Source organism: Lagopus leucura, unplaced genomic scaffold (genome assembly GCF_019238085.1).
Source record: "Lagopus leucura isolate 7727_CA_CO unplaced genomic scaffold, USGS_WTPT01 Super-Scaffold_100037, whole genome shotgun sequence".
Lineage (NCBI taxonomy): Eukaryota > Metazoa > Chordata > Aves > Galliformes > Phasianidae > Lagopus > Lagopus leucura.
Genome location: NW_024962286.1, coordinates 4,102,852 through 4,120,110, shown reverse-complemented (window position 1 = coordinate 4,120,110; position 17,259 = coordinate 4,102,852). Strand labels below are relative to the sequence as shown.

The 17,259-nt window shown below is 45.9% G+C and overlaps 3 protein-coding genes across 4 annotated transcripts; 1 reads left to right on the top strand and 2 right to left on the bottom strand.

Annotated features, from left to right (window-relative positions):
• Positions 1–481: 481 nt before the first annotated feature.
• LOC122186522 (ceramide-1-phosphate transfer protein) lies at positions 482–3,339 on the bottom strand. Its single transcript, XM_042883279.1, has 2 exons — positions 3,217–3,339; positions 482–2,518 (listed from the first exon to the last, which is right to left on the bottom strand). The coding sequence occupies exons 1-2, from the start codon at positions 3,336–3,338 to the stop codon at positions 1,996–1,998; spliced, it is 645 nt and encodes a 214-aa protein (XP_042739213.1). The 5' UTR covers position 3,339; the 3' UTR covers positions 482–1,995.
• A 51-nt stretch (positions 3,340–3,390) lies between these two features.
• On the top strand, positions 3,391–10,874 carry INTS11 (integrator complex subunit 11). Its single transcript, XM_042883204.1, has 17 exons — positions 3,391–3,645; positions 3,733–3,830; positions 4,519–4,592; positions 4,769–4,997; positions 5,108–5,206; positions 5,305–5,339; positions 5,933–6,071; positions 6,200–6,264; positions 6,816–7,005; positions 7,176–7,259; positions 7,379–7,468; positions 8,108–8,270; positions 8,772–8,879; positions 9,478–9,539; positions 9,627–9,769; positions 10,031–10,160; positions 10,711–10,874. The coding sequence occupies exons 1-17, from the start codon at positions 3,618–3,620 to the stop codon at positions 10,774–10,776; spliced, it is 1,803 nt and encodes a 600-aa protein (XP_042739138.1). The 5' UTR covers positions 3,391–3,617; the 3' UTR covers positions 10,777–10,874.
• On the bottom strand, positions 10,460–17,254 carry LOC122186477 (lysophosphatidic acid receptor 6-like). 2 transcript variants are annotated; one of them, XM_042883206.1, is made up of 5 exons: positions 16,532–17,254; positions 15,957–16,090; positions 13,602–13,728; positions 12,490–13,448; positions 10,460–11,728 (listed from the first exon to the last, which is right to left on the bottom strand). In XM_042883206.1, exons 3-4 carry the CDS (start codon positions 13,604–13,606, stop codon positions 12,500–12,502), a joined length of 954 nt encoding a protein of 317 aa, XP_042739140.1. In that variant the 5' UTR covers positions 13,607–13,728; positions 15,957–16,090; positions 16,532–17,254; the 3' UTR covers positions 10,460–11,728; positions 12,490–12,499. The 2 variants fall into 2 exon arrangements, with proteins under 2 accessions (XP_042739140.1, XP_042739139.1); XM_042883205.1 differs by having other exon boundaries at positions 12,490–13,728.
• Between the last annotated feature and the right edge of the window lie 5 nt (positions 17,255–17,259).

Below are 17,259 nucleotides of genomic sequence, written 5' to 3'. Positions count from 1 at the left end.
CCTTTAATGGAAACGTAGCTGCACGGAGCTCTGAATAGGATGGGAGGTGCTGGTAAGCAGTTGTTCTTGCAGGTGAAATCCAGGCGGCTCGCTTCGGGGTGGGAGATGGTTTGTGTGATGGACTTTGTGCAGAACATTCAGGCTCCCTCTAGTGAACCTGCGCGTCGTTGCAGCTTTCAAGGATAGAACTCGCTGTAGATGAAGGGTTCTTTTGCTTGTGGATGCGGCTGTATCAGTGACAGCAGAACCTCTGAAGCGGGTCAGAGCTCGGGACCTGAGTTATACTGTGTGTCAGTGAGCTGGGGCTGCTCAAAAGGCTCCTGTCATTTAGAAGCAGGGACATTTCCTAGGGACCCCAAGTGAATGCTGTTTGCATTAGGGGCTACCTTGTTCAAATGAGAAAATGCAGGCTGATAGAAAACTGCCTTTCACTTGAAGCACATATTGCACAGAATTTTTGGTAATGAATGCACAACAGAGCTTTTCCCTGCAGAGAAACTTTGATTCTTTAATTGCAGAACTTCATTTTCAACAGTAATGCTTGCCTCCTACAAGGAACGGCTGAGACTAAATGTGACAATGCCATTCCTGCATTAAATCTACAAGACATCAAATATACCTTCATTTGACACAGATTATGTGATATAATTTAAGGCATTTAATACACTTTACTAGCTGAAATACCAGCACCATCTGTAATCACAGAGTGCAGCAGGAAGTATTTTGTATGTGGTGGAACTGCTCCATTTTAATCTATGGATTTATTCTATTGAACTGTGTTATTTTTGAAGTGGCTTTGGCAGAAAGAGAGTATTTGTCTTTACAGCATAGCAGCCATTCCCCCATTTAGGATGGACAGGCAAATTCTCAGTACTCCATCTGGGTTACTTCTGATGTTGGTTTCACACCTGATCAGTGAATGAGAGACTGCTGGTGAAAGACAGAGATGAACAGATAACACTGTAACTCATCTTTCTTCCAACAGGGCAAGAAAGGAAAGCATTCCTGTAAGGGATACTCTCTAGCAGCTTGTTAATCATGTAATGTAGTGCCCAGCTGACCCCAGTGAGGTAATAGTGATTTCCTGAATCATGCAGTGTTACTTCAAGCCAAAGTGGCTCTTAGTTGAGAGGAAACCAAAACCTGATGGTCTGTGGGATTCTCCCCCAGCCACTCATGTCTTCCTGAAGTAAAAGAGTTGTGCTTTTTCAGCTCTGAAGAAGCTAAGTAAACTCAATTTTACATACTTCATATATAGATACTGGCTATTATATGCAGTGATTGTAGTTAGAGAAGTTACTTTTGTAGGCATTTGACACATTCATTAAAAATAAATAACAAATGACCATTTAGAAGCAAGGCTAAGAGAAAAAATACAGTCAGCTGCCTTAGCTGGGTATGTAGTGCTATGTAGGACACGGGAAGAACTGGTCCACGCCCCAAGACACACAAAGGACAGAAGAAACAATGAGCAAAGCCCTGCAGGATGGATCCATATGGAAAGGAACAGTCTGTTGGTGACCACAAGGGAAGGCAGTTCTTTTCAGACAGGAGGATTCTATTCTGAGTGCTAAAGCAGGTTCTTTTCAGACATGTTACCAGAATTCTATTTTGAGTGCTAAAGCAGAGTGTGGGGGGGAAAGCAGCAGCTCCAAGGGAACAGCTTGTAAACAAAGTGGCCAAGTGAGCTTAAGGTGCAGGTGTTGAGATATCCGGTGTAAGGGAGTTACCTACAGCCTTTGGTGCTGTCACCATTCCGTGGTACAAGTGCTGAAGGTGCAGTTTGGCTTAGCAAGACCCCAAAGCCTCGCACTGGAGCCTGGGGGAGAGAAGCATTCCCTTGACTGTGCTTGTGGACACTTTTCCTCCCTGTAGAGCTGAGGTGATGATATATATATATAACTGTATGTATTTTAGTGCATTTCCTTTTTGTCATCAGACCACAGCTGAGCACCATCAGCTCTGTGTGGGTACAAAAAGGGGATGGGGATGTGCTCAGGGCAGGTTCAGCAGGCGGTGCTGCTCATACAGCTCCTGCGTGATGCCGTACACATCACGGATGTGGGGCAGAGCATCGCCCAGCATCTCCACAGCCTCCTCGGGGCCTCCCACGTTCATCACCTCCAGGAAGGCGTCGCGTGACGGCAGCGCACAGAATGCCACGACGGCAGCCTTGCGGACGACCCAGGGGTGATAGGCAGCTAGCGAGGCGTTGTAACTGTCCGTGCAGATGGCTGATGTGCTGGCATCCTGCCGGGCAGTGCGCAGCCCCTCGAGGAACAGCTGCAGCCAACGCAGGGCGCGGTGCAGCCGCAGAATGGTCCTGCAACCTGAGTCAGGGTGGGACGATCGCCGTTGCAGGTCGACCAGCCCTCTGCTCAGCTCGTAGCTCACCATGGACTGCAGAGTGCGGTACTCCTCCCGCTGCTCCCCGCCGCAGTAGCTCTCCATGATCTGAATTTTGGTCACCGCGTCCTTGGAGATGAAGGAGAAGATGGCGCCCAAGCCATTCAGGAAGCTGAAAGGATAAATGGAGTGTATAGAAAGCAGCAGCTGCCAAGCGTGTATCATAGAATCACAAGGTTGGAAATGACCTGCAAGATCATCTAGTCCAACCATCCTCCCATCCCCATTGCGACCACAAGCACTAAACCACATCTCCCAGCTCCTCATCCGGGCTCCTCTTGAACACTGCCAAGGACGGCGACTCCTCCACCTTCCTGTGCAGCCATTCCAGCACCTGACCACTCTTGAGAGAAAAAATTCTTCCTTATGTCTAATCTAAACGTCTGGCACAACGTGCAGCCATTTCCTCAGGTCCTGTTTGTTGCTTGGGAGAAGAGGCCAAACCCCTCCTCACCACAGCCTCCCTTTAGGTAATCATAGAACGCAGTGAGGTCTGCCCTGAGCCGCCCCTTCTCCAGACCCAACAATCCCAGCCTCCCTCAGCCTCTCCCTATAAGATTTGTGCTCCAGACCCCTCACCACTTTCGTTGCCCTTCTCTGGACACGCTCCTCAATGTCTTTTTTGTAGCGAGGGGCCCAAAACTGAAGGCAGTACTCGAGGCGTGTCCTCACCACTGCCGAGTACAGCGGGACGATCGCCTCCCCGCTCCTGCTGCCCGCGCTCTTTCTAACGCAGCCCAGGATGCCGTTGGCCCTCTTGGTCATCTGCCTCACGTTCGCAACGTCCTCCCCGCCCGGCCCCGCACTCACCGCACGAGTCCCCGCCAGCCTTGGAGGTACGGGCCCAGCAGCACCTCGCGCTGCTCCGTCACGCACGCCTGGAAGGCGGCCAGCACCTCCCGAAGGCTGAAGGCGCCCGGCGCCGCCGCCATCTTGCCGGGCGGGAGGAACCGCGCGTGCGCGGGACGTTGAGGAGAAGGGCGGGAGCGGGGCGGCACCGACGGAGCGGCGTCCGCCTGCGGCTGAGGGCCTCGGTGTTTTGAGCGCTGCTTTCGGAACGCTTTCTATCCAGATCGGAGCTAAATCCCCTTCTATTTGAGCAGCCCTTGCAATGTGGCCGTAAAAGAAAGCGCGCCTCCGGGCCGCGCCGCCTCGTAGACCGTTTCCGGAAGAACCCGGCCGCGCTTTGAGCTTTGAGGGGGGGGGTTAAAATGCCCGAAATCAAGGTGACGCCGCTCGGTAAGTGCCGCCTTCGGGCCCCCGCCGTGGATCCGCGCCGAGCGTTGCGGAGCAGCCGCGTTATGGCGCCCCCTTGACTCGCTGCAGGCGCCGGGCAGGACGTGGGGCGCAGCTGCATCCTGGTGTCCATCGCGGGGAAGAACGTGATGCTGGACTGCGGGATGCACATGGGCTACAACGATGACGTGAGTACGGCAGGGAGGAGCGCACGATTTATCTGTTTGTAGGCGGCGCTGGTTGTCACTCTTGTAGGATCGTAGCACGGCTTGGGTTGGAAGGGACCCTAAGGATCATCTCGTTCCAACCCCCTGCCACAGACAGGGCCACCAACCTCCACATTTAATCTGGACCAGGTTTCCCAGAGCCCCATCCAGCCTGGTCTTAACACCTCCAGAGCATCCCCTGCCTCTCTGGGCAGCCTGTTCCAGCACCTCAGCACTCTCTCTGTGAAGAACTTCCCCCTGACATCCAATCTAAACCTTCCCTCCTTGAACTTAAAACCATTTCTCCTGTCTTATTGTTATCTACCATTGTATGAAGTTGATTCTTCTCCTTTTTATAATCCCCTTCTAAACACTGAAAGGCCTCAATAGGGTCTCCGTGCAGCTTTCTCTTCTCCAGGCTGAACAAGCCCTGCTCCTTCAGCCTGTAGAGAAGCTCATCCTTTTTCCTTCTGACTCTTCCTGCATGTGAGTGAGTATCCGTGGCGTTGCCTGCAGCCCTTACTGTGTTGCTGAGAGCAGCTCAGTCTTGCCTTGAGATGGGTTACAGCATCCAGTGTAGCAGGTGGTTCCTGCTGGTGGTCCCTGCAGTTAATGATGTAGCACTGAGGCTTTGTTTTGGGTTGGTAACCTGCTCTTCACCTCTTTGCAGAGGCGCTTTCCTGACTTTTCCTACATTACTCAGAACGGGAGGCTGACTGACTTTCTAGACTGCGTGATCATCAGGTGAGAAAGCTTCCTTCCTGATCACAGCTGAAATGGGAAGTAGGCAAGTTTTGTTTCTAAAGGGAAAAAAAGAAAAGTTCTTTTATTTCGTGGAGTGCTTTGAAGAGGCGAAGCAAGCTATGAGAACCAGTCTAAGTTGCTATGTGATGTCTTTATCCTTTCTGTCTCTTTTGCAGCCACTTCCATTTGGACCATTGTGGAGCTCTCCCCTATTTCAGTGAGATGGTTGGCTACGATGGGCCCATTTATATGACGCATCCTACCAAGGCCATCTGTCCTATCCTCCTGGAGGACTACAGGAAAATAACTGTAGATAAGAAAGGGGAAACCAACTTCTTCACGTCCCAGATGATTAAGGACTGCATGAAAAAAGTGGTCGCTGTGCATCTTCATCAGACAGTTCAGGTAAACGGCCATTTCTGCATAGGCTTGGATTGGACCTACTGAACTGTTGTGGAAGGCAGAGCAGTTTTCTGTTTGTGAAGTGCTTACCACGGTGTTTGCACGTGTTGCAGGTGGATGAGGAGCTGGAGATCAAGGCGTACTATGCAGGCCATGTGCTGGGAGCAGCCATGTTCCAGATCAAGGTTGGATGTGAGTCGGTTGTGTACACTGTAAGTATGCACAGCAGGAGTTACAGATGCCTACGTTTCCTTTTAATAGGCTGTTCCATTAGCTTGAGAAAATAAATGGATTTCCTTTCCTCTCTTAGGGTGATTATAACATGACACCAGACAGACATCTAGGGTAAGTAGGAAGCTGAGTTTCTGTGAATTGTATTTATTTCAAGCAGGGCAATTTTACCACAGCTTCTGTTAATACATGGGGGCTTACCAGCATTGATCCTTTGTTCTTTGGGAGACTGGGATGCTTAATGATGTCTTTCCAGCAAAGATAAATGCAAGTGTGAATTACGAGGATCAGAGTTAAATTGAGTCCCCAGGACAGACCTTAATATAATCTTTTTCTCTGTACGCATATTAATCCATTTTTAAGTTTGTGTGATAATTGGATTTAATGTTTGAAATGCTTTATTGTTGTGGTATCTTCCACAAGCATTTGCTTTTTAAGAGAGTGCCAGTCACCACCTTTAACACTGCTTTTCTTTTTACTGGCTGTGAGAATTTTTAACATCTACAAAGCTTAGGAAGCATAAAAAAATTAAACAAATAACAGACTGAAGAATTGCTTTTCAAAATCCATGGAGTTGGTCTCTATTCTGAGCTGGGTTAAATTCTACCTCCGCATGGAGATAGTGATGTTCTGCAGCCGAGACCTGCACAGAAGTGATGGATGCTGGCTCTTAATTTGATGACTCATAAAAAACCCTGTTGTTTCAGTGCTGCCTGGATTGATAAGTGTCGCCCCGATTTGTTAATAACAGAATCCACCTATGCCACAACTATCAGAGACTCCAAACGCTGCAGAGAAAGAGACTTCCTGAAGAAAGTTCATGAGACTGTGGAACGAGGGGGAAAGGTAGAGCACTCTGATGATGAGTGATGTCTTTTCTGCTCCCTGGGAAGCTCTTGTTCAGCACTGGTAATGCTGCAGTGCTATCTGTGTGCTCTTCAGGATTCATAGACTAAATCATGTCTCTGTTTCAGGTTCTTATCCCAGTTTTTGCCCTTGGTCGTGCCCAGGAACTTTGTATTTTATTGGAAACGTTCTGGTGAGTGCAGTCTCTTTGGTGCACGTTCTTCCCTCCTTGTCCTCTTCACGTTGATGTCCTCAAGGTTTCTACGATTCTTTTCTGTTTGGTACAAATACCCTCCTTAGTTTTTCTCTGCACGTTGGCCCATAGTGAGAAGTGCTTCTTTCCACGTGTCACTTCTTTATCAGTGTTTCTGACTCTAAGCATTAAACTGAACATGTTCCTCTCCAGGATCACTCCTCCTTCCCCAAGCACTCGGAACCAGCTGTCCATTAAATAGTTTGATGGCATCTTTGCCACATTGTGAAACTGTTTTTATGTGGAAGGGAAGAAAGAAGGATTAAAAAAAAAAGCGTTCAACTTTTTATAAGCATCGTATGGAAATGTTTCTGGTAGTACCAAAGTAAATGCATAATGGTCCAGGATTGCCAAAATATTGACTGGTGGTTTCCTGAGAGCATGTTGTGCCCTGAAATCTTTGGAGACTACAGAGGTTCGTGGACTTTGAGCACTGAGAACTAAGATACTAATTTGGTCCTCACCTGTGTCTGGATCTCTTCTTTCTCCAGGGAAAGAATGAACTTGAAAGCTCCAATTTATTTTTCCACTGGACTGACAGAGAAGGCTAATCACTATTACAAGCTCTTCATCACATGGACTAATCAGAAAATCCGGAAGACATTTGTGCAGAGAAACATGTTTGAGTTCAAACACATCAAAGCATTTGATAGAGCCTTTGCAGATAATCCAGGACCAATGGTAGGTTGGCATTAACAGTTGAGGCCCCGTTACAGCCTTGTTGTAGTAAGTGTGCTGTAATGTGTACTTAGTAGATCCTCTCCACAGTTTTAGGAAATTTATATGTAATGATATTTTAGATAAACACGTATTTTTTCTGCTGTTGTTTTTGACATGTCTTTGGATTCTAGGTTGTGTTTGCAACACCTGGTATGCTTCATGCAGGGCAGTCCCTGCAGATCTTCAGGAAATGGGCAGGGAATGAAAAGAATATGGTAAGAAATTCTGTTTCCTAAGTGATGTTTTGTATTAATGTGATACTGTTGCAGATAGCATTGTAAGAACAAAGGTTTTCCTAAGGTGTGGGGCTAAACGATCCTGGTTTCTTTCTCAGGTCATCATGCCAGGCTATTGTGTGCAGGGAACAGTGGGCCATAAGATCCTGAGTGGACAACGCAAGCTGGAAATGGAGGGAAGGCAAATAGTAAGTTTTATTTTCAATGAGGATTGTTTTGGGGAAGCTTTTTGGGACTTTAGGTGGCAGTTAGACACCATGTGTTATAGATATATATCTATAGGGGAATGTGCTGCATGTAACATGGGAAATACCTGAGTAACATTTCAATCAGAATGGAACTGGGCTGTTTTGTCATTGCTTTGGCAATAGTGTGCCTTCTCAGCCATTCTGTTGCCCACGGTCTTTATCAGAGGAGTATTAATGACTTTGTTTGGTAAGCAGACCCTGTCGTCAGGTAGCAGTGATACAGTTTCACACTGAAGGGGCTATTGAAGCTGATCCTGAGCCTACTGGAGTGTTGTGTTTTGGCAGATGTGTGGAAGGAACTGTGCTCTAAAAATGCAATTTGACTCTGAGTTACTGGGAGCTTTTCTGAGTATCGATGTGTTTCGCTTCTGCTGTCCAGCAGCTTTCTTCCTCACCTGAATTTCCCAGTCCAAGGGCATGGAACACTTGGATTGGGAAATTAGGTTGGAGAGATGTTCCCAATCTAAGTGTTCTTCTTTAAAGTAAACGTGGAGAGGTCTCAGTCAGTTTGCACATGGTATACAAGGCAAAGTGGCTACTGATTCACTGCACCTCTGCTTCCCACCCCTCCTCTTGCAGCTGGAAGTAAAGATGCAGGTGGAGTACATGTCCTTCAGTGCCCACGCTGATGCCAAGGGAATCATGCAGCTGATTCGCCAGGCTGAGCCACACAATGTCCTGCTGGTCCACGGGGAAGCAAAGAAAATGGAGTTTCTGAAGCAGAAAATAGAGCAGGAATTTCGTACGTAGACTTTTGGTACTGAAAACAGTAGAAAGAAGAAGGAAAGCTTTATGTTTACATAATTAATTTACTGGTAATCAGCTTAGAGTTAGGAACAGTGTGATTTACAGGACCTGTCAGCCTCAAGAAATCAGTATCTGTAGTGTATACTGACATATGAAGACCATTCAATTTTGATAGCCATTAGGCTTCAAGTGGTGGAACGTTGTGATTGTGGTGTTACACTGCGATGTTCCATTTGCATTGCTATGGTTCAGCATTTACTGCATTTGTATTTCTTCAGACTTAAAAACGACAGAGGCAGGCATGTATCAGAAATGTTAATTTAGCAACATTAATTATGGGGAATGAAGTCCAGATGGGGTGGGAAAAAATAATTCCTGACTTAAAAGATGAGCAGAGAAAGCAGAGAATGCACGCTGGGTGGCTGTTTACTTTTCAGTACTTTGTTATGGGCATCAGAGTGCTGCACCATCCTAATAGTGTTTCTTTACACTGCAGATGTCAGCTGTTACATGCCTGCAAATGGAGAGACCACGACTATATTTACCAACCCCAGCATTCCAGTGGACATCTCCCTGGGACTCCTGAAGAGAGAAACAGCAATAGGTGACACATTTTTTTCAACCAAGAATCAGATATTTGGGGTCCTGCCCCTTGAATGCAATTTTGGCACGTGAATTAGGTGGAAAGAGCATTGCAGGGCTATTTGTAGCAGTCCTTCCTGTGTCAGAACAGGTTGTACAGTGTTTGAGTGGGTGAGAGGGGCTTCTGTGAAGTGAGGTAGCTGCTGTGCTGGGGATGGGTGTTCAACAGTGCTTAAAAACAACAACAAAACAGGCCCAAAGTTACCTTGCTTGCTTCTCATTGCCCATTTGCTATGAAAATGAAGCTTGTGTGCTTTTGCTGTTGAGGACTGGAATTACTTTAATAAATTCAATGTAATCTTAAAGCTTCTCATATTAGGAAATGATATGGGAAGAGAGAGGCAGCTGAGGTGTAGTTCTGGACATTGTTTCTTACATGTCTGGAGCCCCAGCAATGACTTAAACGCTGTGAGCTTAGTTTTAAGGCATAGATGAACAAAGATGTCATAGTCTGCAGGCCTCAGCTGAGACTTGGAAATCCATGGAGTCCAGAGCAGTTGTCTTAGATGTGTTAAACATGGTATCATTAACCCTGTTGTCTTTCTCTTCCCTTGGCTTAGGTCTCTTACCAGATGACAAGAAGCCAAAGCTTATGCATGGCACGCTGATTATGAAGGATAACGTAAGTAACGCTTGGGGGCTGCAGAGGGGGAAATTAAAGCGTGCACAAGGAAATAGTTTGGAATGAGCTTGCACTCTTCCTCTGCAGAGCTTCCGCCTGGTTTCTCCTGAGCAGGCCCTGAAGGAGCTGGGCCTTGCAGAGCACCAGCTGCGCTTCACCTGCCGCGTTCACATTCAGGACCCGCGGAAAGAACACGAGACCGTGCTCCGTGTGTACAACCACCTCAAAGGGTAACTTGGCTGGTTTTTCCCCTTGGGCTGAATGATTGCATCATTCTTCACAGAGGCAGCCCTTCCAGACTGATTGAAGAAAATTTCCTGCATCCCCAAAGACATTAACTGCTCCAGACCTCAATCTGTTTAGCTACTGTAACCAGAGGAGCAGTTACGCTTCAGTAGCAGGGGCTGCTAATCAGCAGATGCACTCATGGTCTTGGCCAACCTAATGCAGTCCCCTCCAAAATAAATTTAATACCTTCTGTGTCTCACCAGGGTCCTAAAGGATTACTCAGTGCAGCATCTCCCTGATGGTTCTATAACAGTTGAATCCATTCTTATCCAAGCCACAGCACACTCAGAGGATCAAGGAACCAAAGTTCTGCTCGTATCCTGGACTTACCAGGTAAGAATACTTGAAAACATACATTTCAACCAATTCTAATTGGTCTTAACATCTTTCAGTCCAAAACAGGCCTGCAGGGTAGCAACAGAGGGTGGGCATTTTATGAAGTAGGAATAAAACTTCACTCTGGAACCAGAAAGTTCATTAAGACAAAGTTGTGCTCAGATTAGATAGTTGTTTTCCTCAAGAATATATTCCTTATAGCTGCATTTTGAGTGCTTTTTTTTCAATAGAGAGGAAGTGCCTTCTTGAGAGCAGAGCAAAAAAAAAAGAAAAGTAAATTCAACAGATCTTCATTCTTTGCTTTCAAGAAAAATAATCATTTATTCTAAAAGAGAGAACTTGGAGATCCAGACACCTTATTTGACAACCACAAGTTTTAGGTTGGTATTTTGAAAGAACACCTAGGAATACATTTGTGTTAACTGCATTCATTCCCATATTTGAACACTGCTGCTGTTGCATCCAAGAGTTATTTTAGCCTAATTCTAGATAGCAGAAATGGGAATCAAGTGGACAATCGCTCTCAACCTGATTTTCTTTTCTATAGGATGAAGAATTAGGCAGCTATCTCACATCCCTGCTGAAAAAGGGACTGCCCCAGAGCACATCTTGAGCCACAGAGCAGCAGGCACAGTTGGGGCTCCGGAAAAGCACAGATCTTATTTTGTTTACGTTATTAAAACAGAACTAGAGAAACATTTGAAAAAGGAACTTCAGTGTCTGTTCATTAGCCACAGTGAGAGTGTTCAGCAGTACCAGTCTTCCTCTATTTGGAAACAGGGCTAGGTTGGCACTGCAGCCTGTTTTTAAGAAGTCCTGAAGAACAAACTTCACATCACTTACACAGTAAGGTAAGAGAGATTCAGCATTCTTTTTCTCCCACAGCTCGTTATCTTTAAAACCTCAGCAATGCCATTCCAGCTTTTTGTTCACAAACATAACTACAAGCAACAGCCACGCAGTGAGCCCTGCACTGACCTGAAGGCCTGCGTTCTGTGCATGGGGCAGAACAGCTTTCTGGGCTTTAGCCATTAAGGGTGTCATTAAAGGTTATTATCAGGGAGTCTTCTTGCTGAAGGGCCAAAACAAGAAGCTTTCAAAGCTTCAAAATTAAAATGCAAAGCAGAAATATAACGTAGGCACAAGTAAGAAGCTTTAAACATGTTGTTTACCCAGCAGCTTCGCTTTCATTGAGGGAAGCATGAATAACAGCTGACAAGCCTTAAAGAAACCTGCACCTTCTTGATGTAGGTTCTAGTAAAATATATTTAAAAAAAAAAATCCTCTTTTGTCCACACCATAACATTTGTGGTTAGTTGCAGAGAAGTCCCTGCAGTCATGGAAGTCCTTCCACTGTTTGTTAAGGGAGATGGCATAGGAAGATGGCAAGATGTTCAGCTGTTACCAAAATCTCATCCTGTAAAGTTGCTGGCTTTTAAGCACGTTGAGTCAGTCGTGGCTTTCTGGTGTTTGGTAACTCATGAATGATAAATTCTTTCCTCTTGTGATGGTGTGGTCCCACTCTGTGGGTAGAAGACTCAGCAGTTCTCTGAAGCTGTGTGATTCTGTTAATACAGGAGAAAGGGTGAAACAGGTCAGACACATCACCATCACTTCATCAGTCATTAAAAAAAAAAAGCTTTGACGTTTGAGCAGTACAGCACAGTGTAAGTTGTGCAAGTTGTGTAGGAACAGTGACTTTCCCCAGTGACTTTATGGATTGGAGCTTGTTTACCACTGCACAGGGTTAACTGATAAATGCTGTCATCTGTTATCTTCTAATATTGTTTTTAAGAGATGACCAGCTTGACTCTACAGGCATGTGATTGTACAGTGCCTGTACCCAAGTACTCCTCAGGAAGCCAATTAACTGATTCATAAGAAGGGAAGAAGCAGCCCTTATTTGGCTGTGGAATGTAGGCAGTTTGAGAACACAGCTGACTACGGCGTACACCCAGGGAGAAAACACAGGATCCCTCCAAAAAAGGGCAAAGCCAAGCAGGACTGCAGGGATCCACTCAGCTTTCAGGGTTAGCATCAATAAAGAGGCTGGTTTGTTTTAAGTAACCCTTTCCTGTGCATTCCAGAACCAAGCCTTAAGTCCCAAGCAGGCAAGAACACCAATGTACATGAATATGGTGTCTCAGCATATTTGATCTGGACTGCAGGCTCCCTCAAGTGCTGTTGTAGTTGGCTAACAAAAATATATAATCATCAGACACTTTTGTCCAGTGCTGCTTTGATGTAATAACCACTGTATGCAAGAATGATAGGTATCACAGGTTTGATTTCAAGCAACAGTTAGAAAGATGGCTAGTGTACTTACTTGGAGGAGGTCAGTTGATTCCATCTCTCTGTTTTTCATTTTCACATCTCTGGTGTAGTTTATAAATATAGGAGTGCTCTCCGAGTTTCTGATCACAGATGGTGTACACCATTTTAGACCTGAATCTGAACCTGAAGTTGAAGTGCCACGTCCTGCTAGAAGAGGTGAAGTAGTACAGGAAAGGGTTGAGGCAACAGTTGAAACTCACCAGGGCTAAGGTGACCCGTCGCATTTTGTAGATCAGGTTAGTAAATGACTCGTTCTGGATGACCTGGATTCTCATTAAGAAGTGGAGGAAATGGGTGAGGTGGTATGGGAGAAAGCAGAAAGTACAAATGAGCAAGATGATGTAGATGGTCGTCAGAGCTTTCCTCTTGCGAATGCTGTGTTTGATCTGGGAGATCCTCCTCGCAATGAGAGGGTAGCAGATCAGAATGATGGCAAACGGGATGACAAAACCAAAAACCAAGGCCAGGACGTTGTAAAGGGCCATGCGAGAAATCCAGCTGCTCCTTGCAAAGTTCTCAAAACACATGGTGGTGTTCGTAGGCCCTCCGTTGTGGAGGGGACCACCAAGAATGAGCGCAACCATGATGCTTAGGGCAACCACCCAAAGGAGGGTGGCCACCACCACGTAGTGAGTGACCCTGATCTGGATGTACGTGAAGGGGTGCAGCACTGCAACGTAACGATCGACACAGATGCAGGTGAAAAAGACGATGCTTAGATAGATGTTGATGTAGTACAGAGTCCCAGTTATCCTACAAGCCACGTCACCAAAGATCCAGTTGTTCCGATTCAGGTGGTAATGAATTTTAAAAGGCAACATGCAAACAAACAAGGTGTCTGCCAGAGCTAGGTTTATCATGCAGATGTAGGAAGGAGACGTATGCCTTGCTTTGTTAGACAGGAGGTACAGAGCTGAGACGTTTTCTATCAGTCCCAGCACGAAGACAATGCTGTAAATAACGGTAAACAAGGAATACTGGAAGTCTGCTTCCAACCTGACAGCTGTCCTGTTGGAGACACCTTCAGTCCAGGAAACATTTGCCATGATTTCTGTTGAGGTGTAGGGATATCCAGCAGGATAAAAGTTATAAGCCATTCCTTACCTCATGAGGTTCTTGAGTTTGAAGTGTGATTTCTTCTCACGTGGTTAAGAACTAAAGCTGTGCTTATCAGTGATGTTAGATCTGATGGCACATTTCAGGCAGCTATGCTAGGTGGAAAGTGGTGTTGCTGTAAGAGGATAAATCATTTAAAACATGAGCATTTGGAGGTTACACAACAGCCCAATTATTTGCTGGCGTTTCAACACAAGATAGCAGTACTGAGTTAACAGAAGGGAGCTCTTAAAAGAGGAGTCTGTGTTTGAAATAGGGAGAAAGAGGCACTACACAAGTAGGATGCCCCTCATCTAGGTCACTCACTCACATAAACCTGCTGGAGAAGAGAACACTGCTTACATGAATCTGAGTAACTGATCAAAAAGAGAGACACCTTAACTGAAGAAGTCCTTAAACAGAGTGGAAAAAATGAATCCTCATTTTAATGAAGTGTCTCAAGCAGAGCCATTGAAAGCACGAAAACACAAAGGTTGTTCGGTACTTTCCAAAGGAAATGCTGAAATTGCACTTCCTCCCAATAGTTATTTACCTACTGTAGTCAAAAGCACTGAAGATTACAACTGGAAGTTGTAGGGAACAAAACAGTTTCACTTTAGGTAGGCAAAGGTACGTATCTGCTCACACAAGTCTTTCACCAAACAGCACAGTATTTGCATGTACACAGAGGAAAATTAATTAGAACAGAGCCAGGAACGTGCTAAGCCAGAACGTCAGGCACACTGAACTTGAAACAGCCTTTATCTCAGTTTTGCCACTGAACATCTCTGTTCTACAGTTCAACGTGTTGCAGCTGGGGAAAGATAAGGCAAAAAAAGGTAAAATCACTGAAGGAGCAAAGCAGAGAGGGGAGAGATTAGCTTCTGCTTCTCACAAGCACAATCAAGACATCTCTAGATATTACCAGGCAACAGCTCCAAAACAACAGCATTTTCTTCCAAATAGCACTTGCTTATGTTATGGAGAAAAGCATCCCAAGGTTCTCCAAGAGCTGCACCAAAACGTTCGTGTGCTTCAAGCTCGATCAGACTGCTGACAGACTGCCTAAAACCGATGCCCCTCAGCTCCCTGCAGGATGGCTACATGGCCTTACAAAGGCACAGAAGTTGTCTGCACCATGACACTACACTACTATTGTTAGCTGTAGGCTCACTTGATCCCTTAAATCCCTCCTCATCTGGAGTAGGAGCTCACATTACGTCTTGTGTGCTGAGAGTGGAAACTGGGCAACTCTTGAGGCCTCAGCCAGGCAGTAACAGGTGAAGCTTGTGTAAAAACACTGACTGTACCTTGGTGCAGCCTGTCATGTATTCAAACCCACTGAAGCTGAACTACAGCAAAGGAAGCAACGGGAAAAGAGGGGGAAAAAACCTTAAAAAAAATCAGACATCCAGTATTTCACATGTTGGTCTTTCAGCCATTTCAAAACAGTTAGATATGCTGTGTGTGACACCACCATGTATTGATCTGCTTGAAAATGTTTTCATTCTCAATGAGAGAGGTAATAGAAGTGATGTAGGCTAGGAGTAAATTATTTTCCAGGCATGTAGCCAAATTCATCTCTTATAGTAATGTATGATTTCCTTACCTACCACTTTAAAGCAAGGAGTCTGACCAAATTCCACATCCAGCTTTGCTTCCCCAGAGGTAATTTTCTCCAAGGAGGAGTGGGGAAGGGCAGGGGCTATCCCTATTTACCTTCAAATATTTCCTATGAACAACTGGAAAACACCATTGTACTTCCGTGCAAATTACTTGATTTACAAAACTACAGCAAATCATGCATCAAAGTTTACACCAGACTTTGAATTCATTAAATTAATAGGATTATCTTCATATAAAACCAAGCTTTTTTCTTTGAACCCTAAGTCAAGCATGAGGTTTTTCTGGTTTTGGCTTCAAAGCGTCGCTGTCAAGCACTCTGAACGACAGAACAGGCCTGTGTTGGATGCCCAAACTGCTCCAATTGAAAGGAACTGGTAATGCAACAACAGAAGGAAAAGAACACCAAGCCCCCTCCTGCTGAAAGCTAACACTCAAGTATTAGTGACAAAAAGTACAGTTCTCTCTGCTAAGTGCAGAGCCAGCCACCTCCAGCCCACTGTGGATAGCTGAATTTGGGTTGCTCAGTTAGCAAGCCCATAAGCACAATTGGTTTTTTGACTGTAACCAGAACTTAGGAAACATTTGCAGAAAGCAGGTATTTTTGTACTGCGTTTATTAAAAGCTTGCTGCAATACCTGAGCCTGCAGTAGGAGCTAGCTTGTCTGAGGAGCGTTTCTCTTTGGTTCAGTTTTCTGCCCAATAAAGCTGCATAGTAAATCAATCAGAAAGGTGACTTACCAGACCTCAGGCCATCGCCTCACACAAAAGCTGCCTTCTCAGGGTCTCCACTCACAGCTACAAGGTCACTGCACGCTGTGAACACCAGAACAAGCTGTGCTGATAGACCCACAGCTGAGCTCACCCACACTGCACTGCAGAGAAACCACAGGAAATGAAGAAGAAAGAAAAGCTGTCACTGCCATGCAGGCGCAGCGTTTGCCCCACCAGCAAGACTTTCCCTTACAGGACCAAGGTGAGGATGCAGCCTGTGACCAGCAGCAGTGCGTGCTATGCTTCCCTGCACGTATTTGCAGGCACCCTGCTCCCACACACAGCCACCTTCAGCCTGCTTGTCAGCCACAGGAGAGCACAGCCCACCTCTGTGCCAGTGTTTTAGCCCAACGCTCTCACTTCCCTTCCCTTCAAGGGAAGGAAAAGCAAGACTTAACTGCTGTTCCCTGTCTGAAACATGGGCATGCGTTCAGGTTTGGATCACAAATGGACAAGTGCCACTGCTTGCCCTGAAAGCACAGCATCCATACCTCTAGGTACTTAGGCACCAAGGCCCTACCAGGAGAAACACAAACACATACCATACTGGCACCACAGTGGCTTCAGTTCTCTTCTGTTAAAACTCCTCCAAAGTTCTGTCTTTGGAAATTGGTCCCCAAGCAAGTAAGAGTAAGCAGAAGTTTCCTCCCTCTCCTTCTCATGCTGTCAAATGTTGGTCTCTGGAAGCAGAGTGAGGGGATATGCATCACTTCACACTGGGGAGCACTCAGAGATGGGCTGGCCTGTCCTCTGCAGCACCAACCACTAAGCTCAGTCTCCCTGCTGAGGCCCTTAAGAGAGATCAGGGAGGTGCTGCGTCCCACCTGCACCTTCACCACCCACCCAGTGCATGGAAGCTCCTTAATCCTTCAGGGTTATTAATATTCCTCCTTCATTACCTGCATGCTTTGAATTGCCACGTAACAAAGGACATCCCCTCACCAGATGGGCTACGATGAACTCTCAGCTCTCTAATTCTTCTCCTCCCACAGACAAAGGAGAGACTAATAATGATGGTACCAGGCATTTGAGCTGCACGTGGCTTCCACTACAGGAAAGTGTTTAAATTGGGCGCTGTTTCTTCAGAAGTCACAACTTTCATCCACTTTCCTGTAACTCAGCATTCCAAGAACCGTTTTATAACCCAGTGATTCTGGTGTCATTCATGATTAAAGAAAAAACAATACAGCAACCCACACGCATCACCCAACACATGTGCTGTTGCTTGGGCAAGCAGGCAAGATTGAAACAAAACAAAAACGTGAGAAAA

Bases quoted from the DNA above. Each gene is read 5' to 3' on its own strand.
- LOC122186477 (XM_042883205.1), bottom strand. From the start codon at position 13,594: ATGGCTTATAACTTTTATCCTGCTGGATATCCCTACACCTCAACAGAA.
- LOC122186522 (XM_042883279.1), bottom strand. From the start codon at position 3,338: ATGGCGGCGGCGCCGGGCGCCTTCAGCCTTCGGGAGGTGCTGGCCGCC. The intron at 2,519-3,216 runs GTGAGTGCGGGG...TTATCCTTTCAG, and splicing joins GGCTGGCGGGGACTCGTGCG to CTTCCTGAATGGCTTGGGCG.
- INTS11 (XM_042883204.1), top strand. From the start codon at position 3,618: ATGCCCGAAATCAAGGTGACGCCGCTCG. The intron at 5,207-5,304 runs GTAAGTATGCAC...TTCCTCTCTTAG, and splicing joins GTGAGTCGGTTGTGTACACT to GGTGATTATAACATGACACC. The intron at 7,260-7,378 runs GTAAGAAATTCT...TTTCTTTCTCAG, and splicing joins CAGGGAATGAAAAGAATATG to GTCATCATGCCAGGCTATTG.